This window comes from Somniosus microcephalus, chromosome 3, assembly GCF_052327205.1.
Source record: "Somniosus microcephalus isolate GS21.2 chromosome 3, FLI_Smic_1.0, whole genome shotgun sequence".
NCBI lineage: Eukaryota > Metazoa > Chordata > Chondrichthyes > Squaliformes > Somniosidae > Somniosus > Somniosus microcephalus.
This window is the reverse complement of record NC_140989.1, coordinates 95,427,247-95,445,579: the sequence shown is the minus strand read 5'-3', so window position 1 is coordinate 95,445,579 and position 18,333 is coordinate 95,427,247. Positions and strand designations below refer to the sequence as shown.

General features: G+C 51.4%; 1 protein-coding gene across 11 annotated transcripts in view; it reads right to left on the bottom strand.

Annotated features, from left to right (window-relative positions):
- The window catches only part of cfap36 (cilia and flagella associated protein 36), a 187,801-nt gene that overhangs the window by 75,768 nt on the left and 93,700 nt on the right, over positions 1-18,333 (bottom strand). For all 11 annotated transcript variants that reach the window (XM_085981392.1, XM_085981387.1, XM_085981389.1 and 8 more), the window contains one exon: positions 1,658-1,832. In XM_085981392.1, the coding sequence (XP_085837518.1) occupies positions 1,658-1,832 (175 nt within the window). The remainder of the gene's footprint in view (positions 1-1,657; positions 1,833-18,333) is intronic.

Genomic DNA, 18,333 nt, shown 5'->3' with positions numbered 1-18,333 from the left:
GAAAAGATATACTTGCTCTCGAGGCGGTTCAGAGAAGGTTCACTCGGTTGATTCCGGAGATGAGGGGGTTGACGTATGAGGAAAGGTTGAGTAGGTTGGGCCTCTACTCATTGGAGTTCAGAAGAATGAGAGGCGATCTTATCAAAACATATAAGATTGTGAGGGGGCTTGATCGGGTGGATGCGGTGAGGATGTTTCCACTGATGGGTGAGACTAGAACTAGGGGGCATAATCTTAGAATAAGGGGCTGCCCTTTCAAAACTGAGATGAGGAGAAACTTCTTTACTCAGAGGGTGGTATATCTATGGAATTTGCTACCCCAGAGAGCTGTGGAAGCTGCGACATTAAATAAATTTAAAATGGAGATAGACAGTTTCCTAGCTGATAAGGGAATAAGGGGTTACGGGGAGAGGGCACGGAAGTGGACGTGAGTCTAAGTTCGGATCAGCCATGATCCTATTGAATGGCGGAGCAGGCCCGAGGGGCCGTATGGCCTACTCCTGCTCCTACTTCTTATGTTCTTAAAACCTACCTCTTTGACCAAGCTTTTAGTCACCTGCACTAATTTATCCTTATGTGGCTCGGTGTCAAATTTTTTGTCTTACAATACGTCTGTGCAGCGCCTTGGGACGTTTTACTACGTTAAAGGTGCTATATAAATACAAGTTGTTGTTGTTGTTGATTGGTTGCAGAGCCTCCCTGCTACAGATACCACAGCTCCCCTGTAAAGGGCGCCGCATTAGATTAGATGCCCGAAAACTAGGGGGGAGAAATTCTTTGAGGGCCGTTTGGGGCGCAAAGTGAAAATGTTTGGAAAGTTAGCGCCAGGTGCTACCCTTTTCAAGCATTTGTTAAATTCCCTCTTTTTGCTCCAAGAGGGAAGTGGAGCGCTAAATCAAGCACCCCACTTGTCTCTTGCAGTGCAAGAGGTGGGGAATGTCCCGATCCGGGGCGACGTGCTCAGCAGCGCCATGTGTTGCCACGCATGGTGCTGCCGCGTTGCAGAGGCTCTTCCCTGCATTAAAGGGAAGGGCCCCATGGTGCGAGCTCTGCAGGTTTCAGTGTAGATTTCTGGGCCACCGGGGAGCGGGAGTGCCGCGCGATCAGTCCGGCACTCAAGCAGGGTGAGTGTGGCACAGACGCTGCGACTGGTGGCCGAAAATAAATAAACAACAATTTTTTTAAATCGGCTTTTTTTTTGGCCGGCCGCCTGCCACGCCTTTAAGTTGCGTCCCGCGAGCGGCCGGCCTCACTGTTCGCGACCCCTGCAGCAGTTGGTAACATCGCCCGGCACGGGTGCGAATTTTTCTCCCGAGGTGCTGCGCCTGGTAGAGCCGCCGCTGACCTCCAGTGGAATTTCGCGGGAGGCGTGGTTATCGCCTCGGGTGAGGGGAAACCATTATCGCCTCCCACTGGAGGCGCAAAGGAGGGGAATTTCGCCCCCCAGAAATTTCTGCTGACAAGCCCATGAAAAGTCTCTGGGCAAATGTACGTACGGCGAACGCCATTCCTTTGCCGCTCACAGTAAAATCCGGGCCTGTATTCCATTCAATATTACAACAGAACTTTAAAATGTTGCCATTATATATGCATTTAGATTTATAGAATGACATTTCACCGCAAATGCACATGTACCACCTTAAACACATTTTATTACCCGTTGTAAATTCTCCTTTCCTTGTTGGTGTTGTCTGGATAGTCGTGCTTTCTCTTGCTGTGCATTCTCCACAATCGCTTTCTCTAAGTCACTTTGTATTACTGCCCCAGCTTTAGCTCCCGTCTCTGTAGCATATCTTTTTGCCATCTCCTGTTCATACTCATCTTTTGATTGTCTGGGTTTGAGATAAAAATGCACAACATGTCTAAGAACAAGTGCAGATTACTTAGGTAACAGTAGTTCGCATGCATAAAATTAAGTTTTCAACAAAGCATTGGAATCTTGGGATTGAAAGGAATGAAATTTCAAGAGATTTTCATCCTGTACCACATGGCATCTCCTCCCTGTATTCTTCAGATAATGCAACCTGCTTCAGTTTTTGACAGAAGGCATCATAAGTAGTAAGATTAAGTGAAGAAAACATTAAAATTCTGTTTTGAAACAGCTTTTAAAGAGTCTCATCATTCGGACACAATTTTTAAAAAATCATCTTTTCCTAGAATACTTGATACAGGTAACTCTCGTTTAAACGGCACCTAATTATCCGGAATTCTCTAATAACCGACAAAATTCAGGAGTAGGTTTTGGGGCTTCCGTATACTGTATAATTGCGGCTGTGTAACCGGGGATCTCGTACCTTTTGCCGTGTAACCATGGCTCCTGCACCTCTGGTTGTGTAAACTGGGTCCCCTGTACCTGTGTTACGGGGCTCCAGCACTTCTGGCTGTGCTACGGGGCTCCAGCACTTCTGGCTGTGCTACGGGGCTCCAGCACTTCTGGCTCTACTACGGGGCTCCAGCACTTCTGGCTGTGCGACGGGGCTCCAGCACTTCTGGCTGTGCTACGGGGCTCCAGCACTTCTGGCTGTGCTACGGGGCTCCAGCACTTCTGGCTGTGCTACGGGGCTCCAGCACTTCTGGCTGTGCTACGGGGCTCCAGCACTTCTGGCTGTGTGATCGGGGCTCCAGCACGTCTAGCTGTGTGATCGGGGCTCCAGCACTTCTGGCTGTGTGATCGGGGCTCCAGCACTTCTGGCTGTGCTACGGGGCTCCAGCGCTTCTGGCTGTGTAATCGGGGCTCCTGCACTTCTGGCTGTGTTACGGGGCTCCGGCACTTCTGGCTGTGTTACGGGGCTCCGGCACTTCTGGCTGTGTGATCGGGGCTCCGGCACTTCTGGCTGTGTGATCGGGGCTCCAGCACTTCTGGCTGTGCTACGGGGCTCCAGCACTTCTGGCTGTGTGATCGGGGCTCTAGCACTTCTGGCTGTGCTACGGGGTTCCAGCACTTCTGTCTGTGCTACGGGGCTCCAGCACCTCTGGCTGTGCTACGGGGCTCCAGCACTTCTGGCTGTGCTACGGGGCTCCAGCACTTCTGGCTGTGCTACGGGGCTCCAGCACTTCTGGCTGTGCTACGGGGCTCCAGCACTTCTGGCTGTGCTACGGGGCTCCAGCACTTCTGGCTGTGCTACGGGGCTCCAGCACTTCTGGCTGTGCTACGGGGCTCCAGCACTGCTGGCTGTGCTACGGGGCTCCAGCACTGCTGGCTGTGCTACGGGGCTCCAGCACTTCTGGCTGTGCTACGGGGCTCCAGCACTTCTGGCTCTGCTACGGGGCTCCAGCACTTCTGGCTCTGCTACGGGGCTCCAGCACTTCTGGCTGTGCTACGGGGGTCGCGCTAATGTCTGTGCTACGGGGCTCCAGCGCTTCTGGCTGTGCTACGGGGCTCCAGCACTTCTGGCTGTGTGATCGGGGCTCCAGCACTTCTGGCTGTGTGATCGGGGCTCCAGCACTTCTGGCTGTGTGATCGGGGCTCCAGCACTTCTGGCTGTGCTACGGGGCTCCAGCGCTTCTGGCTGTGTGATCGGGGCTCCAGCACTTCTGGCTGTGTTACGGGGCTCCGGCACTTCTGGCTCTGTGACCGGGGCTCCGGCACTTCTGGCTGTGTGATCGGGGCTCCGGCACTTCTGGCTGTGCTACGGGGCTCCAGCGCTTCTGGCTGTGTGATCGGGGCTCCTGCACTTCTGGCTGTGTTACGGGGCTCCGGCACTTCTGGCTGTGTGACTGGGGCTCCGGCACTTCTGGCTGTGTGATCGGGGCTCCGGCACTTCTGGCTGTGTTACGGGGCTCCGGCACTTCTGGCTGTGTGATCGGGGCTCCGGCACTTCTGGCTGTGTGATCGGGGCTCCGGCACTTCTGGCTGTGTGATCGGGGCTCCGGCACTTCTGGCTGTGTGATCGGGGCTCCAGCACTTCTGGCTGTGCTACGGGGTTCCAGCACTTCTGGCTGTGCTACGGGGCTCCAGCTCTTCCGGCTGTGCTACGGGGCTCCAGCTCTTCCGGCTGTGCTACGGGGCTCCAGCACTTCTGGCTGTGCTACGGGGCTCCAGCTCTTCTGGCTGTGCTACGGGGCTCCAGCACTTCTGGCTGTGCCACGGGGCTCTCGTACCTTGGGCCATTGTCACTCCATGTCCCTTCTTCCTTAACCGGAATTTTTAATCAACCGGCACCATCCCGGTCCCGTCGGTGCCGGATACCAAAGAGTTTCCTGAATTTTGAAACTATTCAAATTATGCACTACGCCTACACCATAAACATAATACATACACTAGTACAGGATCTAAATTCGAAAACAATGTCCATCCATCCTTTTTTAATTCCATTAATTTTGCTTTGACGGTAGGAATACATCAAAGGCAACTAACCTGACACAATCAGGTTAATTAATTAATTTATATTTGACATTGAATCTCCTTTTATTTATAGAAACATAGAAAATAGGAGCAGGAGTAGGCCATTCGGCCCTTCGAGCCTGCTCCGCCATTCAATGAGATCATGGCTGATCATCCAAATTCTGTACCCTGTACCTGCCTTCTCCCCATATCCCTTGATCCCTTTAGCCTTAAGAAATATATCCAACTCTTTCTTGAATATATTTAATGAACTGGCCTCCACCGCCCTCTGTGGCAGAGAATTCCACAGGTTCACCACTCTCTGGGTGAAGAAATTCCTCCTCATTTCAGTCCTAAATGGCTTACCCCTTATCCTTAGACTATGACCCCTAGTTTAGGACTCCCCGGCCATCAGAAACATCCTTCCTGCATCTAGTCTGTCCAGGCCTGACAGAATTTTATAGGTTTCGATGAGATCCCCTCTCAATCTTCTAAACTCCAGTAAGTATAAGCCCAATCGACACAATCTCTCCTCATATGTCATTCCTGCCATCCCAGGTATCAGCCTGGTGAATCTTCGCTGCACTCCTTCCATGGCAAGAACGTCCTTCCTCAGGTAAGGCGACCAAAACTGCACACAATACTCGAGGTGCGGTCTCACCAAGGCCCTGTACAACTGTAGCAAGACACCCTTGTTCCTGTACTCGAACCCTCTTGCTACGAAGGCCAACATACCATTTGCCTTCTTAACCGCCTGCTGCACCTGCATGCTTACCTTCAGCGACTGGTGCACAAGAACACACAGGTCTCTTTGCACTTCCCCTTCTCCCAATCTATTGCCATTCAAATAATAATCTGCCTTCCTGTTTTTGCCACTAAAGTGGATAATCTCACATTTATCCACATTATAGTGCATTTGCCATGTTTCTGCCCAATCACCCAACCTGTCCAAATCGTACTGGAGTTTCACGACATCCTCCTCACAGCATACCCTCCCACCCAGCTTTGTGTTGTCTGCAAATTTGGAGATATTACATCCAAGTCCCTCGTCCAGATCATTAATATATATTGTGAACAGCTGGGGTCCTAGGACCGATCCTTGTGGTACCCCACTAGTCACTGCCTGCCACTCGGAAAACGACCCGTTTATTCCAACTCTTTGCTTTCTGTCCACCAACCAGTTCTCTATCCAAGTCAATACCTTGCCCCCAATCCCATGTGCCTTAATTTTGCACGCTAATCTCTTATGCGGGACCTTATCGAAAGCCTTCTGAAAGTCCAAATACACCACATCCACTGGTTCTCCCTTATCTATTTTACCAGTTACATCCTCAAAAAATTCCAGTAGATTAGTCAAGCAAGATTTACCTTTTGTAAATCCATGTTGACTTTGTCCGATCCAGTCATTGCTTTCCAAGTGCTCTGCTATTACATCTTTTATAATGGACTCTAGCATTTTCCCCACTACCGATGTCAAGCTTACCGGTCTATAATTCCCCGCCTTTTCTCTACCACCTTTTTTGAATAGTGGGGTAACATTAGCTACCCGCCAATCCATGGGTACCTTTCCAGAGTCTATCGAGTTCTGGAATATGACCAGCAATGCATCTACTATTTCTAGGGCCACTTCCTTAAGTGCCCTGGGATGTAGATTATCAGGCCCTGGGGATTTATCGCCCTTCAGTCCCATCAATTTTCCTAACACCATTTCCCTACAAATACTGATTTCTTTCAGTTCCACCCTTTCATCAGACCCTATGTTCCCCGGCATCTCTGGGAGGTTATTTGTGTCCTCCTTTGTGAAGACAGAACCAAAATATGTATTTAATTGGTCTGCCATTTCTTTGTTCCCCATTATAAATTCCCCTGATTCTGACTGTAAGGGACCTACGCTTGACTTCACCAATCTTTTTCTCTTCACATATCTATAAAAGCTTTTACAGTCAGTTTTTATGTTCTCTGCAAGCTTACTCTCATATTCTATTTTCCCTTTCTTAATTAATCCCTTTGTCCTCCTTTGTTGAATCCTAAACTGCTCCCAATCCTCAGGATTATTGCTTTTTCTGGCCAATTTATATGCCCTCTCCTTGGACCTTATGCTATCCCTAATTTCCCTTGTTAGCCACGGTTGGGTCACCTTTTTTGTTTCATTTTAATGCCAAACTGGGATGAACAAATTCTGTAGCTCATCCAGTTGGTCTCTGAATCTTTGCCATTGCTTATCCACCGTCAACCCTTTGAGTGCCATTCCCCAATCAAACCTACCCAACTCGCTCCTCAGACCATCGTAGTTTCCTTTATTTAAATTGACGACCCTAGTCTCTGATTCAACTACTTCATTCTCCATCTTAATGAAGAATTCGATCATATTATGATCGCTCCGACCCAAGGGGCCTCGTACAACAAGATTGCTAATTAATCCTTTCTCGTTACATAATACCCAGTCTAAGATGGCCTGATCTCTGGTTGGTTCCTCGACATATTGGTCCAGGAAACCATTCCGTAAACACTCCAGGAATTCCTCCTCCACAGTATTGTTACTAATTTGGTTGGCCCAATCTATATGTAGATTAAAGTCACCCATGATGACTGCGGTGCCCTTGTTGCACGCTTCTTTAATTTCCCTTTTAATGCCATCCCCAACCTCCGCCTTACTGTTTGGAGGTCTATATACCACTCCCACTAACGTTTTTTTCCCCTTCGTATTCCTCAATTCTACCCATACAGATTCCACATCATCAGAGCTAATATCCTTCATTACAATTGTGTTAATCCCTTCTTTAACCAGTAATGCTACCCCACCTCCCTTTCCTTTCTGCCTATCTTTCCTGAATATCGAATACCCCTGAACGTTGCGTTCCCAGTCTTGGCCATCCTTGAGCCACGTTTCCGTAATCTCAACCAAATCATATTCGTTTACCTCTATTTGCGCAGCCAATTCATCCACCTTATTACAAATGCTCCTCGCATTAAGACACAAAGCCTTCAGGCTTGTTTTTTTAACACTCTTAGACCTATTAGAATTATTATTTACTGTGGCCATGTTTGATTTAAACCGTTGATTTCTCTGACTGCCACTTTTGTTTTTCTCCTTACTATCTTTTGCTTTTATCCTTGTTTCCCTTTCCTCTGTCTCCCTGCTCAGGTTCCCAACCCCCTGCCATTTTAGTTTAAACCCTCCCCCACAGCACTAGCAAACACTCCCCCTAGGACATCGGTTCCAGCCCTGCCCAGGTGCAAACCGTCCGGTTTGAACTGGTCCCACCTCCCCCAGAACCGGTTCCAATGTCCCAGGAACTTGAATCCCTCCCCCTGGCACCATTCCTCTAGCCACGTATTCATCAGAAGTATCCTTCTATTTCTACTCTGACTAGCACGTGGCACTGGTAGCAATCCTGAGATTACTACCTTTGCGGTCCTGTTTTTTAATTTATCTCCCAACTCACTATATTCCGCTTTTAGGACCTCATCCCGCTTTTTACCTATATCGTTGGTGCCTATATGCACCACGACAACTGGCTGTTCACCCTCCCCTTGCAAGCTGTTCTGCAGCCGCTCGGAGACATCCTTGACCCTTGCACCAGGGAGGCAACACACCATCCTGGAGTCTCGTTTGCGGCCGCAGAAACGCCTATCTATTCCCCTTACAATTGAATCCCCTATTACTACAGCTCTACCCCTCTTTTTCCTCCCATTCTGTGCAGCAGAGCCACCCCTGGTGCCAGGAAGTTGGCTGCTGCTGCCTTCTTTTGATATGCCATCCCCCCCAACAGTACTCAAAGTGGTGTATCTGTTGGAGAGGGGGATGGCCACAGGGGACCCCTGCACTACCTGCCTGCGCCTAGTACTCTGCCTGTTGGTCACCCGTTCCCTTTCTTCCTGTCCAACCTCTACCTGCAGTGTGTCCAACTCTGTAAATGTGATATTCACGATGTCCTGAGCATCGTGAACGCTCCAGTATGCATCCAATCGCAGCTCCAGTGCCGCAATGCGGTCTGTCAGTAGCTGCAGCTGGATGCACTTCCTGCACATGTACTTGTCAGGGACACAGGAAGTGTCCCTGAGTTCCCACATATTGCAGGAGGAGCATACAACGGGGCCGGGCTCTCCTGCCATGACTTACCCTTTAATTAATTGAATTTAAATTAAATCAATCAATCCCACTAATTACACTACAGTTAACTGGTTTATCAACAGTCCCCGCTACACCAGAGAGACCTTAGTAACTATAAACCAGAGTTAAAGTTTAAAAAAAGAGAGAAATACTCACCAACCAATCACTTACCTGCTTCCTGGTGACGTCACACTTTGATTACTTTTTACCTCTCTCCCCTGCTGTTGAATTGGTAAGCCTCACTGAATCCGCTGCTTTTAGCTGCCGCCGGTCGCGCTGCACTCCTCACCCAGGTCCGTCGCTCTGGTCGGGCCTCGCTGAATCCGCCGCTTTTAACTGCCGCCGGTCGCGCTGCACTCCTCACCCAGGTCCGTCGCTCTGGTCGGGCCTCGCTGAATCCGCCGCTTTTAACTGTCGCCGGTCGCGCTGCACTCCTCACCTAGGTCCGTCGCTCTGGTCGGGCCTCGCTGAATCCGCTGCTTTTAACTGCCGCCGGTCGTGCTGCACTCCTCACCCAGGTCCGTCGCTCTGGTCGGGCCTCGCTGAATCCGCCGCTTTTAACTGCCGCCGGTCGTGCTGCACTCCTCACCCAGGTCCGTCGCTCTGGTCGGGCCTCGCTGAATCCGCTGCTTTTAACTGCCGCCGGTCGTGCTGCACTCCTCACCCAGGTCCGTCGCTCTGGTCGGGCCTCGCATTGCTACAATTAATTACTTCTTCAAACTACTGGCCCTATTGAATCCAAACTAATGTGTCCCCACACCCCACTGCTCCCAAGATGTCATCATTCCACAGGTTTTAAATAGAAATATACAAAATAAATCAACAGATATGAATAAAATAAAGTAATGAAATTTGCTTTAAGAGAATTCCCTTTTAACAGTGTAGATAATCCAGAGTTGTCAATCCAGTGGCAGTCATCAGGTGTTTTAAATGTGGGACAGGCCTTTGTTTTGAAGAGTTCCCCCAAAAATTCCCATTTGATGGCAACATCTGGTCAAATCACTTCCCCCTCCTACCTCCATAATGCAGAACAGAATGCAACACAGTATTGTTGGTGCTGCTCTGCATTATGTGAATGATAACTGCCATTACTAAAATGGTGAAATTCTCAATTTCACTGCTTCCAATTCCTTAGTTTTTTGGGTCTGTGACAAATTTTCCAGTTATCCCTTCTCACCTTGAATCTGGCCCTGGGCAGCAAACTATACTTAAAGAAAGGACACTACTGCCAGATCTCAATTTTAACAATACTATTGGCTCTCCATTACAAGTACATACCTAAAATTAAAGGACATCTCTCTGCTCAAAAAAAATGTTTATTACGGAGCAAAGGAAAATGGGTATATACCGATTTATTGAAAGACTAGCTGAAGTGCCCGGCGGTGCCGAGGCTTTTTCGAGGGCATGTTGTTGTTGGAAGAGAGAGAGAGAGCGCGACTGGGGTGGGGGGAAGAGAGAGAGAGAGAGAGAGAGAGAGAGAGAGAGAGAGCGCGCGACTGGGGGGGAAGAGAGAGAGCGACTGGGGGGTAGAGAGAGAGCGACTGGGGGGAAGAGAGAGAGTGGGTGGGGGGAAGAGAGGGCGGGGGGGGAAGGGAGGGCGGGGGGGGGCCGGGGGGGGGAAGGGAGGGGGGGCGGGGGGGGAGAGGGCGGGGGGGGAGAGGGGAGGGGGGAGGGGGCGGCGGGGTGAGGGGGGAAGGGAGGGGAAGGGAGGGCTTGAGGCTGAGAGACGGCCACGCCCGGTTGCCGGGGTAACCCTGCCGCGCCGCGCCGCCCCGCACTCTCGAGAGCCCCGCTCTCGAAGCCCCAGCCGCCCCGCCCCGCTCTCCGAGCCCGCCCCGCACTCCCAGCCCCAGCCGCCCCGCACTCCCGTTGCCAGGGTAACCCTTCCCGCTCACCAAGGCCGAGATCCGCACTCTCGAGAGCCCCGCCCCCCCCCGCCCGAGCCGAGCGCGGAACAGAGTCTCACCTGCTCCTGCTGCGCGCGCACCCTGACCCTCGTGGCTGATGCCGTTGCCCCGGGTAACGTGACACCGGTGGGGGGGGTGAGGAGCTTAGCAGCAGCCCAATTACCTAGCTCGGGCCTGGCTGGGCAAGAAAGGCCCAGGCTTTCAGGCCTAAGAAAAAAACGGGGAAAGGTCGGAAAAAGAATCTTCAGGTTAGATAAAATATTTACAAATGAGTGATTTATTTTAAAAGAATTTAATAAATTCAATTTTATTTTGGTGGAAATGTATATTTGAAAAGAAAGACGCAGAAAGCAGGAAAAAGAATGGAAGCAAGATGGCGGCTACTCACCTCGGTTCAGAACGATAAGGCCCGCCCACACACGCACCGATTGGTCGACCGTCAGGTGACCAAAGCGTAGGATTGGTCAATCGTCCCGTCACTCGACCGTAGGAGGGCCCGGCCGCACGCGGCAGCAACCCGGCGTACGATTGGTCGAGCTCGAGGTCACTCTGTCGCTAATGAGCGGAATGTTAAGGTTTTTCGGATACCGCGGGAGCGATTTTAGCCCGGCCGAAACGTAAATACGCTTAAAACCGTTTTGGAAAGGTAAGCTTTCTTTCGACGTAACGCACGCGTAGGTACGCCCTGTAACTTTCGAGCGCATAGCCGCCCAGACGCACACGTGCAGACAGACAGAAGGACAGACAGAAGGACCGATTTATATATATAGACTAGCTGAAGTGCCCGGCGGTGCCGAGGCTTTTTCGAGGGCATGTTGTTGTTGGAAGAGAGAGAGAGCGACTGGGGGGGGGGGGGAGGGGAGAGAGAGAGCGACTGGGGGCTAGAGAGAGAGCGACTGGGGGGTAGAGAGAGAGCGACTGGGGGGTAGAGAGAGTGCGACTGGGGGGAAGAGAGAGAGAGACTGGGGGAAGAGAGAGAGCGCAGGTGGGGGGAAGAGAGAGAGCGCGGGTGGGGGGAAGAGAGGGCGGGGGGAAGGGGGGGAAGGGAGGGCGGGGGGAGGGGGGGCGGGTGGAGGGGGAAGGGAGGGGGGAGGGGGTGGGGGAGGGGGGCGGGGCGGCGGAGCAGGGGGGAGGGGAAGGGAGGGCGGGGAGGGGGGAAGGGAGGGGAAGGGGGGGAGGGGGGAAGGGGAAGGGGGGGAGGGAGGAAGGGAGGGCTTGAGGCTGAGACGGCCACGCCCGGTTGCCGGGGTAACCCTGCGACGCCGCCCCGCCCCGCACACTCGAGAGCCCCGCTCTCCAAGCCTCAGCCGCCCCGCACTCCCGTTGCCGGGGTAACCCTTCCCGCTCACCAAGGCCGAGATCCGCACTCTCGAGAGCCCCGCCCCCCCCCGCCCGAGCCGAGCGCAGCGCGGAACAGAGTCTCACCTGCTCCTGCTGCGCGCGCACCCTGGCCCTCGTGGCTGACGCCGTTGCCCTGGGTAACGTGACACCGGGGGGGGGGGGGGGGTGGTGAGGGGCTTAGCAGCAGCCCAATTACCTAGCTCGGGCCTGGCCGGGCAATAAAGGCCCAGGCTTTCAGGCCTAAGAAAAAAACGGGGAAAGGTAGGAAAAAGAATCTTCAGGTTAGATAAAATATTTACAAATGAGTGACTTATTTTAAAACAATTTAATAAATTCAATTTTATTTTGGTGGAAATGTATATTTGAAAAGAAAGACGCAGAAAGCAGGAAAAAGAATGGAAGCAAGATGGCGGCGACTCACCTCGGTTCAGAACGATAAGGCCTGCCCACACACGCACCGATTGGCCCGGCGGCACACGCCAGCAAGCTGCCGTACGATTGGTCGAGCTCGAGGTCACTCTGTCGCTAATGAGCGGATAATGAGATGCTAATGAGCGGAATGTTAAGGTTTTTCGGATACCGCGGGCGCGATTTTAGCCCGGCCGAAACGTAAATACGCTTAAAACTGTTTTGGAAAGGTAAGCTTTCTTTCGACGTAACGCACGCGTAGGTACGCCCTGTAACTTTCGAGCGCATAGCCGCCCAGACGCACACCTGCAGACAGACAGAAGGACAGACAGAAGGACAGACAGAAGGACCGATTTATATATATAGACTAGCTGAAGTGCCCGGCGGTGCCGAGGCTTTTTCGAGGGCATGTTGTTGTTGGAAGAGAGAGAGAGAGAGAGCGACTTGGGGGGGGGGGGGGGGAGAGAGAGAGAGAGAGTGCGACTGGGGGGGAAGAGAGAGACTGGGGGGAAGAGAGGGCGGGTGGGGGGAAGAGAGGGCGGGTGGGGGGAAGAGAGGGCGGGGGGGAGGGAAGGGGGAGGGGAAGGGGGGGAAGGGAGGGGGAAGGGAGGGGGGAAGGGAGGGCGGGCGGGCGGGGAAGGGCCGGCAGGGGGGGGAAGGGCGGGTGGGGGGGAGGGGAAGGGCGGGCGGGGGGGAAGGGAGGGCGGGGGGGAAGGGCGGGCGGGGGGGAGGGGAAGGGCGGGCGGGGGGGAAGGGAGGACGGGCGGGGGGGGAAGGGGGGAGGGGGGGAAGGGAGGGCGGAAGGGAGGGCGGGGGGGAGGAAGGGGAAGGGGGGAGGGGAGAGGAGAAGAAGGGGGAGGGGGGAGGGGAGGTGGGGGGAAGGGAGGGGGAGGGGGGGAGGGAGGGCTTGAGGCTGAGAGACGGCCACGGCCACGCCCGGTTGCCGGGGTAACCCTGCCGCGCCGCCCCGCCCCGCACTCCCGAGAGCCCCGCTCTCGAAGCCGCAGCCGCCCCGCACTCCCGAGAGCCCCGCTCTTCGAGCCCGCCCCGCACTCCCGAGAGCCTCGCTCTCCAAGCCCCAGCCGGCCCGAACTCCCGTTGCCGGGGTAACCCTTCCCGCTCACCAAGGCCGAGATCCGCACTCTCGAGAGCCCCGCCCCCCCCCCCCCCGCCCGAGCCGAGCACGGAACAGAGTCTCACCTGCTCCTGCTGCGCGCGCACCCTGACCCTCGTGGCTGATGCCGTTGCCCCGGGTAACGTGACACCGGGGGGTGGGGGGGGGTGAGGAGCTTAGCAGCATCCCAGTTACCTAGCTCGGGCCTGGCTGGGCAAGAAAGGCCCAGGCTTTCAGGCCTAAGAAAAAAACGGGCAAAGGTAGGAAAAAGAATGTTCAGGTTAGATAAAATATTTACAAATGAGTGATTTATTTTAAAAGAATTTAATAAATTGAATTTTATTTTGCTGGAAATGTATATTTGAAAAGAAAGACGCAGAAAGCAGGAAAAAGAATGGAAGCAAGATGGCGGCTACTCACCTCGGTTCAGAACGATAAGACCCACCCACACACGCACCGATTGGTCGACCGTCAGGTCACCAAAGCGTAGGATTGGTCAATCGTCCCGTCACTCAACTGTAGGAGGGCCCGGCCGCATGCGGCAGCAAGCCGCCGTACGATTGGTCGACCTCGAGGTCACTCTGTCGCTAATGAGCGGATAATGAGATGCTAATGAGCGGAATGTTAAGGTTTTTCGGATACCACGGGCGCGATTTTAGCCCGGCCGAAACGTAGATACGCTTAAAACCGTTTTGGAAAGGTAAGCTTTCTTTCGACGTAACGCACGCATAGGTACGCCCTGTAACTTTCGAGCGCATAGCCGCCCAGACGCACACCTGCAGACAGACAGAAGGACAGACAGAAGGACAGACAGAAGGACCGATTTATATATATAGACTAGCTGAAGTGCCCGGCGGTGCCGAGGCTTTTTCGAGGGCATGTTGTTGTTGGAAGAGAGAGAGAGAGCGACTGGGGGGGAGAGAGCGACTGGGGGGAAGAGAGAGAGCGACTGGGGGGAAGAGAGAGAGCGACTGGGGGGAAGAGAGACAGCGACTGGGGGGAAGAGAGAGAGCGACTGGGGGGAAGAGAGAGGGCGACTGGGGCGGGGGGGAGGGGCGGGGAAGGGAGGGCGGGGGGGAAGGGAGGGCGGGGGGGAAGGGAGGGCGGGGGGGAGGGAGGGCGGGGGGGCGGGAGGGCGTGGGGGGGAGGGAGGGCGGAAGGGAGGGGGGGAAGGGAAGGGAGGGGGGGAAGGGAGGGGGGAGGGGGGAAGGGAGGGGGAGGGCGGGGGGAAGGGAGGGCGGGGGGAGGGGGGGAAGGAAGGGCGGGGGGAGGGAGGAGGGAGGGCGGGGGGCCCCCCCCGAGGGTCGCGGCCCCCCCCGAGTGTCGCGCCCCCCCCGAGGGTCGCGGCCCCCGCAGAGGGTCGCGCCCCCCCCGCAGAGGGTCGCGCCCCCCCCCCCCCCCGAGGCGAAGACCGCCGATTGCGGCTGTGCGAGACGGCCAGCGGGCCCGGTTGCCAGGGTAACCCTTGACGCTCAGCAAGCCCCGCCCCCCGGCCGAGCCAGAGAGAGACGCCGCGTCTCAGCTCCTGCTGCGCGCGCACCCTTTAGTAAGATAGCGGCGCTGGGCTGAGGCCCGCCCCTCCAGCCTTCGAGTGGGGCCGGGAGGTGCCTAGCTCGGGCATGGGTGCGGAGGAGAAGCCAAGGCTTCGAGGCCTACCTGGAAAAACGGGGAAAGGTAGGAAAATTAATGAGATTAGATAAGTTAATTCGTTTCTAAATCATTTTTTTAAAAAACAATATGTGTTTTAAAAGCAACGTTTTTTTTAAAGACGCAGAAAGCGGGAAAAAGAAAGGAAAAGTTTGGAATCAAGATGGCGGCGACTCACCTCGGTTCAGAATGATAAGGCCCGCCCACACACGCACCGACCGATTGGTCGACCGTCAGGTCACCAAAGGGTAGGATTGGTCAATCGTCCCGTCACTCGACCGTAGGAGGGCCCGGCCGCACGCGGCAGCAAGCCGCCGTACGATTGGTCGACCTCGAGGTCACTCTGTCGCTAATGAGCGGATAATGAGATGCTAATGAGCGGAACGTTAAGGTTTTTCAGATACCGCGGGCGCGATTTTAGCCCGGCCGAAACGTAAATACGCTTAAAACCGTTTTGGAAAGGTAAGCTTTCTTTCGACGTAACGCACGCGTAGGTACGCCCTGTAACTTTCGAGCGCATAGCCGCCCAGACGCGCACCTGCAGACAGACAGAAGGACAGACAGACAGAAGGACAGACAGATCGACCGATTTATATATATAGAGATAGATTATGGAAGACCACAATGTCAGGGAGTGAACATTTCCTAACAGAAAAACAGGTAAAATTCATGGCATAATAGGTGCTATCATCTACATTTTAGATCCCAATATCCTTTTAAATAACAAAACTGTAGAGATGAGATAGAAAAGATATTTTACATCACAGATGTGAAATACAACAGATGCAATCCCTTTGCCAGATGAAAATCCATACTTGGAAATTTTATTTTCTCCTGGCTTTCTAAATCAGTCAGCATACAATGATTCCTAAACCAGCATTAAAGAATGTGCAGCCACTTTAGGCTCACTCAAGATCTCTCCTATAAATTCAAATGTTCCCATTTATTTATAATTGTTCCCAATAGCTGACTGTAAGTGTGAATCTTTACACTTAGATTCCCGCTTTTACTGTTCACACATTTTAATAAAATTGGCATCAGCCATGAAATTATACTGTGGTTTATGTGTAATGTAAAAAGCCAAAAGTAAATGGTCATTTGATAAAATAACTCTTAGTTAAATTCTTTGTGATAACACTTGAGCAAATGCCATAATTAGCTTAGGAATATCAATGAGTTACTTAGTGCAATGTATCTAAAAATGCGACTGTGTGCCCTTTAACAATTTACCCTAAACATCTTTTGAATCAAACTAGTAACTCGATAACGGATTATTGATACTAATTATTGATACTGATACATAAAACCTAAGCCATCCAATCAAATGCCTAGCATTGCTAAAATCTACTGACAGGTTATGTTGTACAAAATTTTTTTTCCTATTCCAGATACCTAATCACAATTTTGGTCACCAAAACAACTACAAATTCTCATCCAGTGTGCCGCAATTAAAAAACCCAATTTACAGTAGCTATTAAAATGTCATATTTTCCAGGCTAAATTAGAAATTTATTGTATCCTCAAACTTCAAGTTCTGTTTAATCAAACAGACATTAGTTGTACTTTTTAAAAATGAAACCTGTATTACATAACACATAGCTGAAAATCAAACTTGTAGCCAGTAACTATAACTTAACTAAGTTATTAAGATTTGAGGCTCTGAAAAAGTAAGCTTTGTAATATTTCAAAAATGTATGTAAAGTATTGCGTTAACTGTTCGAGTGCATAAATGAATATTGTAATAACATGATTTACTTTACTTGCATATAGCAGTTACAAGTAAACTTTTCATAATATTGCAACCAGAACCTACCCGCAAAACTTAATAATAACCTCAGAATGACACCTCCTACTGCATGCACCAATGTGAATCTTTCCACTTCCCACAGAAGCTATCCTTATGGCCTGGGTGAGATATCTAATTAATAATTAACAGCAGGCAATTTTGTACTGTGGCTCATTAGGAATGGAGTTGAGTCTAGTTAAACTCATTTGATGCAGTACCTTTACAACCAGCAGAGAGAGGATACTTTCACATAGTATTACATAGAATGTACAACACAGAAACAGGCCCTTCGGCCCAACTGGTCTATGCCGGTGTTTTTGCTCCACGCGAGCCTCCTCCCACCTCTCTTTATCTAATCCCATCAACATATCCTTTTTTTTCTTTCTTTCTCCTTCATGTACTTATCTAGCTTCCCCTTAAATGTATCTATGCTATTCACGTCAAATATTCCATTTGGTAGACATTTCCATATTCTCACCATCCTCTGGGTAAAGAAGTTTCTCCTGAATTCCCTATTGGATTTAATAAGAACATAAGATATAGGAGCAGGAGTAGAGCATACGACTCCACGAGCCTGCTCCCCATTCAATATCATGGCTGATCTTCAACCCTGATCTTCCCGCCCGATCCCCATATCCCTTGATTCCCTTAGAGTCCAAAAATCTATCGATCTCAGCCTTGAATAAAATCAATGACCGAGCATCAACAGCCCTCTGAGGTAGAGAATTGCAGAGGTCGACAGAAAAATGACTAGGGATAATTAGCTTGCATCAGCAGAAAACCTTAAAGGAAATACCACTGGAAAAGGGTTTAAATATTGAACTCTCAAATGGGATAACAGACTTGCTTCAATCGGGCAAAGTGATTCTCAGCTTCAGAGGCGGCTCTGTAGTCTCCAACTCTTTGTACCTCGAGGATCAAAGGTATTTGATACTGATGGATATCCTGAATAGAAACCTTTAAGAACTGTAATACTGAAGCGAAGTTAAGATTTAAAAGTAAGATTCTCTGTTAATAATAAGATTTTAAAAATTATCTTTTTAGAACGGTTAATGTTACGATTGACTGATTCACCAACTGTAAATTGCATGTCGGTTCTTTAATAAATCTATATATTTTTAGAATTGTCTCACATAAGACTTCCGTATCAAAAACTCGCAAACTCAATCTCTGTACACTCTTTGGTGAGGAGTTGCAGAATTCTGACAGAGTTTTCCGGACTCTCATAATATCCAGAACGTTACAGTCTAGCTAAACTTATTAAAAGTGCTATCTGGAGGACGGTAACATTCTCGGGTTGTTCCTTTCCTTTAGGCCCAATTAAGCATCTTTAGGATTCGGCTACCTCAAACTTTAGCTGAAAGTGAACGTCTGAGAAATACGCTTGATCCAGGGTAGTAAATATCCCATCACTCTCAGCATCTACCCTGTCAAGTCCTCTCAGAATCTTGTATGTTTCAATGAGATCATAGAATTATAGAATGGTTACAGCACAGAAGGAGGCCATTCGGCCTGTCGAGCCCGTGCCGACTCTCTGTGAGAGCTCTTCAGCTCGTCCCACTCCCCCCATAGCCCTGCAGATTTTTTCGTTCAAGTACTTATCCAATTCCCTTTTGAATTGTTTGCGGATCAAGTTTGCGGATGACACCACGGTAGTAGGCCAGATCACCAACAACGATGAGTCAGCCTACA